The 11961-nt window shown below is 42.6% G+C and overlaps 1 protein-coding gene across 2 annotated transcripts in view; it reads left to right on the top strand.

Moving 5' to 3' along the window:
* Nucleotides 1-821: 821 nt before the first annotated feature.
* LOC106584766 (plakophilin-3) overlaps nt 822-11961 on the top strand; it is a 62586-nt gene continuing 51446 nt past the window's right edge. Inside the window, exon 1 of one of the 2 annotated variants that reach the window (XM_045706500.1) lies at nt 822-842. Coding sequence is in view for 1 of the 2 variants with exons in the window: in XM_014170314.2 (XP_014025789.1) it covers nt 1779-2007 (229 nt within the window). In the remaining variant the exon portion in view is untranslated. Of the gene's footprint in view, nt 843-1349; nt 2008-11961 lie in introns of those variants that run through there. The other variant, XM_014170314.2, reaches the window with a different exon arrangement.

Here is an 11961-nt window from a genome sequence, read left to right as displayed (position 1 = left end):
TGCGCGAGTGAAGTTCGTAACAAATGATTACAGCTTTGTTTATGTCCGAAATCAGAATCAAATATGCTTCCCAAAAATAACATGGTCGCTGCAGTACTTAATGTGAGCCTGCCGGAACAGGATTCGAGTTGCCTCTTCGTTAATTGTCCTGCCCCACGGCTTGATATTCTAAGAGTTGATTCGGGTTGGGTTGGCCGGTGTTTGCGTAACATTGTAACCTTTGTTTGAGACCAATGCATGGCCATGGCTATGTTAGTAGCGCGCCTGTATCTCTCACAGACCTAGAATGAGAGATTCATTTTGTATGATCTGCCTCCCTCTCTCTGCTCTGATAGACATGAGCCTACAACTCTCTTATTTTCAGCGTTGCACTTCCTCATTTATTTGTTTCTAGAATCATAGACGCGCGTAGGGTTCTGGAGGAGCTGCAGCACCCCTGATGAATTGAAATACATTTGCCAAAGTTAACTATAGAATAACTGCTGTTTAGAAATAAATTAAATAATTCAGAATGTCCTACTACACCATGAAAATGCCCATAACTTTGCCACAGAGGATCAACAGCTTCTTTAATTGCTGTGGATTGTGTGTAACCTAATCAAAAGGCATGGCCTACAGTCGGGAACGCGCGGCAAATCTGTCAGTGAACAGCATGCAGGCAAAACAAGCCTTTCGCAATATGTCAAATACAATCGCGAGAAAACACAGGTTTGAAACCAAATGGCTACTGCTGGGGAAAAAATGGTGCTAATCTGTCTGCTACCAAAAATATTTCATCAACTTCCAAATATTGTTTTACATCGCATCGGCCATCCCCGGCGAGTGAGATGCTCATCATTGGGGTGAGTCAGTGAAACTAGAATGCATGTTTAGGACTAGAATTTCCTCTTCATATTGTAGCCTACAATATGTGTCTCCACACACCTAGGCCTAGGTTATTAATGGATTCAGGGTCGTTTTTATTGATCTCAGATTCTCAGTTTGTCAGTGTCAAAGTAGCCTGTCATTTCGATCATTTGTGCGCCATTTAAAAAACGAACTCCAGTCATGTAAAATGATGTAGAATTTCATGAAATGCGTTTAAAAAAAAAAATCCCTTACCAATTTTTTTCCTGGCCCTAGGCTACTAAAATGTTCCCCATGTATAAATGCCTCTACTCTATTGCTCTATGCCACTACCCAAATGCGATGACATGCATGCAATGCTTTATTAAAAATGCTGTTGTGTTGTTTTTCTCATGATTTCCCAGCCCCCCCCCCTCTCCCGCTCACTGTTAGTTCCGGCACCTCCCGATTTACAAATGAAGCGCAGGATCACTGTGCTAGAAACTTTCTTTTGATTGGCGATTTTCTGCATTTATCAGAGTGCCACCAGGTAGCCTTTTTTCAGATGTGTCCATGTAAACAGGATGATTAGGGGAATCGTTCTTCAAGCAAAGCAATAACTACTATATGGATCTAACTATCCACAATAATCGCATTATTGTGTGCATGTAACCGTACTCAATGAGAGTTTATTTTCCTGTGCCAGGTAGCCTATTCTCCCTCACAGACTCCACCCCGTTGTTATTTCAGCATATACTGTATAGTTCTTTACCGACGGAGCAGTCGTTAGAAAACTATCTAACATATGAGCGAGCAACTCAACACCGAATACCGACTATACTGATGACCAAATTAATTATTTCCAGATCAGAATTTGTTTAGACGAGAAACACGCACATTGCGCTCTCGGTTGGAAACCTTGGAACTTTTATATTGCCTTCCGAGTTTCGACAATGAGTTTCGGGGCTCAAGATAAAGTCTTTCTGTCTGCTTTGCAGCCCAATACCGCGGTCAGTACTTACGCGATCCCGTCCGAGATCCAACTCGAGGGGAAAGGGGGCAACCTGTCGGATGAGATGACCCGGGCCAAGCGGGTCCAGCAGCAGGTTGCTATGCGTCTCGCCGAGAAAACCTCGACGCTTTCACGACAGAACGGCTCAGCCACACACTATACCTCCTCAGGTAGGACCTAGCCTCCTATGGCGACATGGTACTCAAATGTACGGTAGGCTACCTACTACATTACCGCGCTCAGAGAGAATTTACTGATCTGATTAGATTTGATACATAAGCAAACTATTGACAGCTCAATCCACCAATCCACCTGTAGCATCTGTCGGTAGAACTGCATTGCAATGTGATGCATTTGCCTCATGGCACAACAAATTGCTTAATACTGTTATATAAATATAACTTTCTTTCTTCAAACATGTATACAACAATGTGTAAAATTATCATAAAGTCTACAAATGTTAAATTTCCCACAATCCTCTAAAAACAGTCATTCTGCAAGTTATTGCAAGAACTTAAAATATTATTTAAAATTAAAATGACTATTTAAAATACTTTTAAATAGAGCAACATACAGGAGTTGGATTTATTCTTAACTTTTTTAGTTAAATTAAATGAACAAATCATGTAAACAACTTGCATGAATTCTTACTAATTATATATATATATTTTTTATTCAATACATTTTTGTCATTTAGCAGATGTTGTTATCCAGAGCAACTTAGAGTAGTGAATGCATACATTTTCTTACTTATTTCCCCCATACTGGTCCCCCGTGGGAATCAAACCCACAACTCTAGTGTTGCAAGCACAATGCTCTACCAACTGAGCCACACAGGACCACCCTAGAATAATTGTTTAGTGTTGTATACAGTGTATAAAAACTACCTGATCCAGTTCTGCCACTCATCTCTCTCCCCTCTCTCTCTTCACCTCCCTTTCTCTCTCCCCCTCTCTCTCTCTCCCCCTCTCTCCCCCTCTCCCTCTCTTCTCTCCCCTCCCCTCTCTCTCCACCTCCCTTTCTCTCTCCCCCTCTCTCTCTCTCCCCCTCTCTCCCCCTCTCCCTCTCTTTCCCCTCCCCTCCCCTCTCTCTCCCCACCACCCTTTCTCTCTCCCCCTCTCTCTCTCCCCCTCTCTCCCCCTCTCCCTCTCTTCTCTCACCCTCTCTCTCCACCTCCCTTTCTCTCTCCCCCTCCCCTCTCTCTCTCTCTCCCCCTCCCCTCTCTCTCTCCCCCCTCTCCCTCCCCTCTCTCCCCCTCTCCCTCTCTTCTCTCCCCCTCCCCCTCTCTCTCTCCCCCCTCTCTCCCTTTCTCTCTTTGCCTCCCCCCTCTCTCCCCCTCCCCTCTCTCTCTCTCCCCCTCCCTTTCTCTCTCTCTCTCCCCCTCCCCTCTCTCTCTCTCTCCCTTTCTCCAACTCCCTTTCTCACTCCCCCTCTCTCTCTCCCCCTCTCTCTCCCCTTCCCCTCTCTTTCTCCCCCTCCCTTTCTCTCTCTCTCTCCATCTCTCTCCCCTCCTTTCTCTCTCTCTCTCTCTCTCTCTCTCTCTCTCTCTCTCTCTCCCCTCTCTCCACCAGCTACCTCAGTCTTTGTATAAGCCTGTATGGAATAGAATCAACTTTATTTTTCCCTTTGTGTTTTGGGTTATAGCAGTGCTTTACCATGAAGTTTTGACACAATGTCATCTTTAGCTGACAGGCTCAAACAAGCATGGCTTTCATAGATCGGTTAGTTAACAATGTCATTATCAGCTATACGCGCACTTAAACAGGGCAGACGCACGGTGTGTTGTTGTTGTTGTGATGCTAAATGGCCAGATAGCTAGCAACAATGACAAGAACCTGCCATGTGGAGAATCGTTAGTGGCTGGTTTCATCTAGTTTTATCTTGGTCTTGTTTTGACTGTTCTCACGTCTTTGCTAATATGACAACAATAAAATAGCTAGCTAACCATCAACTGTTGCAATGTATTTGGGAGACAACAAGTGCTCATTGTCCAAATGTATTTATGTTTTCAATAAACATTGGAGACTAAATATAGTTGACATGTTGTCAACAATCTAAGCCAACCCCGTCGTTTTTTCCCACACTTGCGCACAATTCGGTTTTGTTGTTAAACAAACAACCCGTCTATAAAATTAACTCACTGCCAGCAGAGAGAGAAAGAGAAAGAGAGAGTGAGGAACTGTCGCCAAGGACTAGGGTGAAAGAAATAGCTTCAGTCTAACAAGGCCTAGGACTAGGGTGAAAGAAATAGCTTCAGTCTAACAAGGCCTAGGACTAGGGTGAAAGAAATAGCTTCAGTCTAACAAGGCCTAGGACTAGGGTGAAAGAAATAGCTTCAGTCTAACAAGGCCTAGGACTAGGGTGAAATAAATAGCTTCAGTCTAACAAGGCCTTGAGTGAGAATGAGATAGCTTCAGTCTAACAAGGCCTTGAGTGAGAATGAGATAGCTTCAGTCTAACGAGGCCTAGGACTAGGGTGAAAATAAAGAGCTTCAGTCAGACTTGGTTCAGTCAGACTAGGTTCAATCAGACTTCGTTCAGTGAGACTTGGTTCAGTGAGATTGAGTTACAGGTCTGTCTTAGTCCGCTTTAGAGAGGAGAGGGTTTAATGTATATGTGGTTAATGAGAAGCGGAGAGAACAGGTTTCTATGATTCTTGTCAGGGAAATTACATATCAATGGTCTTTCTTTCTGTCAACACAAAGCAGGCTGGGTGTCTAACTGGTCTTGTTATGTAAGCTCTCTGGGACTGTCAAGGATTAGCTAAGCTGTGGTACTCCCTGGATGTTAAGTTAAAGGTTTCCCTAAAGTCTTCAGAGTTATCCCAGGTGTTAAATTAGCTAAGCTGTGGTACTCCCTGGATGTTAAGTTAAAGGTTTCCTAAAGTCTTCAGAGTTAGCCCAGGTGTTAAATTAGCTAAGCTGTGGTACTCCCTGGATGTTAAGTTAAAGGTTTCCTAAAGTCTTCAGAGTTATCCCAGGTGTTAAATTAGCTAAGCTGTGGTACTCCCTGGATGTTAAGTTAAAGGTTTCTTAAAGTCTTCAGAGTTAGCCCAGGTGTTAAATTAGCTAAGCTGTGGTACTCCCTGGATGTTAAGTTAAAAGTTTCCCTAAAGTCTTCAGAGTTAGCCCAGGTGTTAAATTAGCTAAGCTGTGGTACTCCCTGGATGTTAAGTTAAAAGTTTCCTAAAGTCTTCAGAGTTAGCCCAGGTGTTAAATGACGGTGTTCAGTAGTCAGTGACAGTGTTAGCACCAGGTTGCTACCAGGAGAGACTGAACATTATTTTGATGATGACAAAGAGCATATTTTCATCAGAATCATTAAGCATATGCTCTTGAGTGGCGCAGCGGTCTAAGGCACTGCATCTCAGTGCAAGAGGTATCACTACAGTCCCATAGGGCGGCGCACAATTGGCCCAGCGTCGCCCGGGGTAGGCCGTCATTGTAAATAAGAATTTGCCTAGTTAAATAAAGGTTAAATACATTTGTTTAAAAAAAATGTGGACTTGTTCATCCATTTAGAAAAAGAACAAGCAGAATAAAGTCAGTAATTTGCAAGCCACTGCTGAGGTCACAGCCCTTTTGAGGATTGTGTTCCACGATATAATGTAACCAGTTGATATTACGGTTTCAATAAATTGCACTTGCTTTTTTATTGACTTTAATATATATGTGGCAATTTAGCAACTATGATTTGTTATCTATAATGGTTATGAGAAATTATACATTATTGTGCACTTTTGACATAGGCCTATAGATAGATGTGCATGTATATATATTTCCAATGCCTTATGTTATAAAAAAAAATTTTTCCATTTGAGTACTCGATTATTCAACCCCCAAAAATAGGTGAGTACTCAAACAGTTTAAAAATGTCAAATGCCCATACCTAATGTTGACTCACTGATCCAAACCTCTCACTTCATGAGGTTTACAGTACATTGCCTTCAGAAAGTATTCACCCCAACACACACACATTTTGTTGTGTTACAACCTGAATTTAAAATTGATTAAATTGGGATGATGTGTCTCTGATCTACACACAATTCCCCATAATGTCAAAGTGGAATTATGTTTTTAGAAATGTTTACAAATTTATTAAAAATGAAAAGCTGAAAAATCTTGCGTCAATAAGTATTCAACCCTTTTGTTATGGCAAGCCTAAATACATTCAGGAGTACAATGTGCTTAACAAGTCACATAATAAGTTGCATGGACTCACTCTGTGTGAAATAATAATAGTGTTTAACATGATTTTTAAATGACTACCCCATCTCTGTACCCCAACGCCTCGCAAAGAAGGACAGTTATTGATAGATGGGTAAAGATTTTTTTAAAAGCAGACATTGAATGTCCGTTTGAGCATGCTGAAGTTATTAATTACACTTTGGATGGTGTATCAATACACTCAGTCACTACAAAGATACAGGTGTCCTTCCTAACTTAGCTGCTGGAAAGGAAGGAAATCGCTCAGGGATTTCACCATGAGGCCAGTGGTGATTTTAAAGCATTTACAGTTTAATGGCTGTGATCGTAGAAAACTGAGGATGGATCAACAATGTTGTACTTTCTCTACAATACTAACATGAATGACAGAGTGAAAAGGAGGAAGCCTTTACAGAATAAAACTATTCCAAAACATGCATCCTGTTTGCAATAAGGCACAATAGTAATAGTGCAATTTGTTTTTGTCTAAGTTAACTTTTGTTCTGAATACAAGGCGTTATGTTTGGGGCAAATCCAACACAACACATCACTGAGTACCACTCTTCATATTTTCAAGCAGAGTGGTGGCTGCATCATGTTATGGGTATGCTTGTCATCGACAAGGACTAGGGAGTTTTTTTAGGATAAGAAGAAATGGAATAGAGCTAAGCACAGGCAAAAATCCTAGAAGAAAACCTGGTTTAGTCTGCTTTCCAACAGACACTGGGAGACAAATTCACCTTTCAGCAAGACAATAACCTAAAGCACAAGACCAAAATATACACTGGAGTTACTTACCAAGACGTCATTGAATGTTCATGATTGGCCTAGTTACAGTTTTGACTTAAATTGGCTTGAAAATCTATGGCAAGACTTGAAGAATTTAATAAAGAATAATGTGCAAATATTGTACAATCCAGGTGTGCAAAGCTCTTAGATACTTACCCAGAAAAACTCACATATGAAATCGCTGACAAAGGTGATTCTAACATGTTTTGAGGGGTGTGAATACTTATGTAAATGAGATATTTCTGTGTTTCATTTTCAATACATTTGCAAAAACATTTCTAAAAACATGTTTTCATTTGGTCATTATGGTGTATTGTGTGTGTAGATGGGTGAGGAAAAAAATATATTTAATAAATGTTGAATTCAGGCTGTAACACAACAAATGTTGAATAAGTCAAGGGGTGTATCCTCTAGGCAGCCAGAGACACATACCTGAGAGGAACAGTACAACATGTCTTCTTCTATCTAGGTCAACTGAGTGCAAACTGAACATACAAACACAGTAGCTCTCCCAATTCATGTTTAAAGCAGGACTACGTTGAAATAGATAAAGGGTTGCACTTAGACAAATTGCTAACTACACTAACTACAGTGGCGGCCGGTGCCGTTTTAGGATGAGGGAGAGCGATAAAGTTGTTTATGAGCGTGGCCTTATTTCTATTACAGCATAGATTGAATCCCCGAGCTGACAAGGTACAAAATCTGTCGTTCTGCCCCTGAACAAGGCAGTTAACCCACTGTTCCTAGGCCATCATTGAAAATAAGACTTTGTTCTTAACTGACTTGCCAAGTTAAATAAAGGTAAAAACAAAAAACAAAGCCCTAAGCTTAACCATTCGGAATTAATGCCTAAATTGTTAATCTTGCATTTTTCAGTGTTATTTGCCTCGAAGCGAGCATAGAAGTAGTTTAGCTCGTCTGGTAGGCTCGTGTCACTGGGCAGCTCTCGGCTGTGCTTCCCTTTTGTAGTCTGTAATAGTTTGCAAGCCCTGCCACATCCGACGAGCGTCGGAGCTGGTGTAGTACGATTCGATCTTAGTTCTTTACAAATCTTTTCCGAGATGTGAGATAATTAACTTAATATCTGTAGTATCATATAGCTTTGGAATCGTTACATTACATACTGTAGCAGGCTCAAGGGTGTGGGGTTTCCATGTCACGAAGTTCAATAACAAAACAGGCACCAGTAGCACAATTAGAATGCAGATGGGGAGTTAATTAGGGGTTTTTAGACACGGGGAAAGAAGGGGGAATTCACAGATAAATCTTCCTGAGGGGATTGCACCTTTATTGAAATTCCGCTTTACATGAATGACTAACTATTACTCTGCAGGGAGAAATGTAATGGCTGCAAATAGAGGATACAAATAAACATACCATAATACATACTTATTTGTAACATATTCATAACATTTGATCAATAATACGAAATATTGTGATGTATTGATGACATTATTAACAGAGAATTAACATATCATTGATTTGGAAAAGGACACAATGAAAATTGATACTTCAATTCACGTTTGTAAGCCTGTAGGCCTAGACAGCAGCCTGATCTCTGGAAATAGACTCCCAATTTCGGATGTTTGAAAAGGTCCTTAGGACGTGGATATATATCTTCATTGAATGAATCAAATGAATTCAATGAATCAAATGTATTAAATGTTTGGCCAGCACTGGGTGTGAATTCATGATGCTCGGAGTGGGAGCACATTGCTTAGATTACTGCACCACCAAAGTTTATAATGCTGTAGCAAGCCATGAGAATACTCAATGATATTTGATGGTAAGAGTGCATTGTATTTAATTATTTTAATTATTTTGTTGGTTTTAAGCCTTACCCTAGTGGTTAGAGCGTTGGACTAGTAACCGTAAAGGTTGCAAGATCAAATCCCTCGACCTGACAAGGTACAAAATCTGTCGTTCTGCCCCTGAACAAGGCTGTTAAGCCACTGTTCCTAGGCCGTCATTGTAAATAAGAATTTGTTCTTAACTGACTTGCCTAGTTAAATAAAGGTATAAAAAAACAAAGCACTAAGCTTAACCATTCGGAATTAATGCCAAAACTGTTAATCTTTAAGTTTACCTTGTAACCACGCGGAATTAATGCGGCAAAAAAATTGACTTTCGGCCATAATATGTCGAATTTCGAAGGGAAACTTTGAGATCTTGTTGTAGACAGACCAGGTATGAGGTGCCTGTTGAGTGACAATTAGTGTTTGCATGTTGTCAGCAGGGTTAGGCCCGAGACCTTGGGGTGCTGTCTCTCTGTCTTTCTCTCTCAATTTCACGCCTCTCACGCTTTCCCTCTCGCTTTCTGGCCTCATTCTCCACCAACCAGTTTGTTGCCTGTTCCCTGAGGCTCTGACTTAGCCAAGTATGAAGCTCACACACCCCTCCCTCCAGCCTACCTGCCTGGGAACACACAAACGCGTGCACACACACACACCCACAAGTGCAGTCTTGTAGTCTTTAACTTTGTACTGTCAAATCAAATTGTATTAGTCACATGCGCCGAATACAAGAGGTGAAATGCTTACAGTGAAATGCTTACTTACAAGCCCCTAACCAACAATGCAGTTTAAATACGAATAAGAATAAGAAATAAAAGGAACAAGTAATTAAAGAGCAGCAGTAAAATAACAATAGCAGGGCTACATACAGGGGGTACCGGTACAGAGTCAATGTGTCGGGGAACCGGTTAGTCGAGGTAATTGCGGTAATATGTACATGTAGGTAGAGTTATTAAAGTGACTATGCATAGATAATAACAAAGAGTAGCAGCGGTGTAAAAGAGGGGTGGGGGGCAATGCAAAGTAGCCATTTAATTAGATGTCCAGGAGTCTTATGGCTTGTGGGTAAAAGCTGTTTAGAGTCCTCTTGGACCTAGACTTGGCACTCTGATATCGCTTGCCGTGCGGTAGGAGAGATTACAGTCTATGACTAGGGTGGCTGGAGTCTTTCACAATTTTTAGGGCTTTCTCTGACACCGCCTTGTATAGAGGTCCTGGATGGCAGGAAGCTTGGCCCCAGTGATGTACTGGGCCGTACGCAGGCAGTAATGCAACCAGTCAGGATGCTCTTGATGGTGCAGCTGTAGAACCTTTTGAGGATCTGAGGACCCATGCCAAATCTTTTCAGTCTCCTGAGGGGGAATAGGTTTTGTTGCGCCCTCTTCACGACTGTCTTGGTGTGCTTGGACTGTGTTAGTTTGTTGTTGATGTGGATACCAAGGAACTTGAAGTACTCAACTTGCTCCACTGCAGCCCCGTCGATGAGAATGGGGGCGTGCTCGGTCATCCTTTTCCTGTAGTCCACAACATCTCCTTGATCTTGATCATGTTGAGAGAGAGGTTGTTGTCCTGGTAAAACACGGCCAGGTCTCTAACCTCCTTCCTATAGGCTGTCTCGTTGTTTTCGGTGATCAGGCCTACCACTGTTGTGTCATCTGCAAACTTAATGACGGTGTTGAAGTCATGCCTGGCCATGCAGTCATGAGTGAACAGGGAGTACAGGAGGGGACTGAACACGCACCCCTGAGGGGCCCCTGTGTTGAGGATCAGCATGGCGGATGTGTTGTTACCTACCCTTACCACCTGGGGGTGGCCCGTCAGGAAGTCCAGGATCCAGTTGCAGAGGGAGGTGTTTAGTCCAAGGGTCCTTAGCTTATTGATGAGCTTTGAGGGCATTATGGTGTTGATCACTGAGCTGTAGTCAATGAATAGCATTCACACATAGGTGTTCCTTTTGTGCAGGTGGGAAAGGGCAGTGTGGAGAGCAATAGAGATTGCATCATCTGTGGATCTGTTGGGGGCGGTATGCAAATTGGAGTGGGTCTAGGGTTTCTGGGATAATGGTGTTGATGTGAGCCATTACCAGCCTTTCAAAGCTCTTCATGGCTACAGACGTGAGTGCTACGGGTCGGTAGTCATTTAGGCAGGTTACCTTAGTGTTCTTCGGGCACAGGGACTATGGTGATCTGCTTAAAACATTTTGGTATTACAGACTCGGACAGGGAGAGGCTGACAATGTCAGTGAAGACGAACAGTAACAGTTTACGTCCTGGTAATCCGTCTGGCCCTGCGGCCTTGTGAATGTTGACCTGTTTTAAGGTCTTACTCACATCGGCTGCGGAGAGTGTGATCACACAGTCGTCCGGAACAGCTAGTACTCTCATGCATTTTTCAGTGTTATTTGCCTCGAAGCGAGCATAGAAGTAGTTTAGCTTAGGCTCGTGTCACTGGGCAGCTCTCGGCTGTGCTTCCCTTTGTAGTCTGTAATGGTTTGCAAGCCCTGCCACATCCGACGAGCGTCGGAGCTGGTGTAGTACGATTCGATCTTAGTTCTTTACAAATCTTTTCCGAAATGTGAGATAATTAACTAATATCTGTAGTATCATATAGCTCTGGAATCGTTACATTACATACTGTAGCAGGTTCAAGGGTGTGGGGTTTCCATGTCACCAAGTTCAATAACAAAACAGGCACCAGTAGCACAATTAGAATGCAGATGGGGAGTTTATTAGGGGGTTTTATACTTGGGGAAACAAGGGGGAATTCATCAATCACCTCACAGTCCACAAGCCATTCACTTTGTCCATTCCGTTTTCCAGGTGTAATCCTCACACTCGGGTTCTCGTCCAATCTGGTCTGGTACACAAGGGAGGTAGTCTGACAGTCCAGGTCGCAACGGGTAATCACACCGATATTGTTCTCGCTTTCTCACTCTTCATACCACTCTTGGTTCTCTCCCACTCTGCCCCTTTGTGCAGGCTGCTTCCTCCTTTATCCGCAAGCACTCCCTGGCGTAACCAACCACAGCCTTTCCTCGTTGGGGCAGGAAGTCCATATAAGGCCCGGGGTTGGAGCCAGATACCTCCCCTCAATAACCACTCGCCTCACCGTCTACCATAGTACTTTTGAGAAAAATAGCCAAGTTTCTCGACTCATTCCCTGACTTTGAGAAGGGATTGCGTGACAATTAGTTAATCAACTGCGTGACGCAGCATGATAACGTGAACGCGATTGGTCGGCAGTCTGCTAAGTGGGGCGTTATACGTTCCTCCATTCACTGTCTAATAAGATCCCTATCTCCTTTCTCTAACATCTCTGGCAACGGCATCATGCAATG

Source organism: Salmo salar, chromosome ssa23, assembly GCF_905237065.1.
Source record: "Salmo salar chromosome ssa23, Ssal_v3.1, whole genome shotgun sequence".
NCBI lineage: Eukaryota > Metazoa > Chordata > Actinopteri > Salmoniformes > Salmonidae > Salmo > Salmo salar.
Note: the sequence above shows the minus strand (reverse complement) of the source record. Positions and strands in the feature narration are given on the sequence as shown.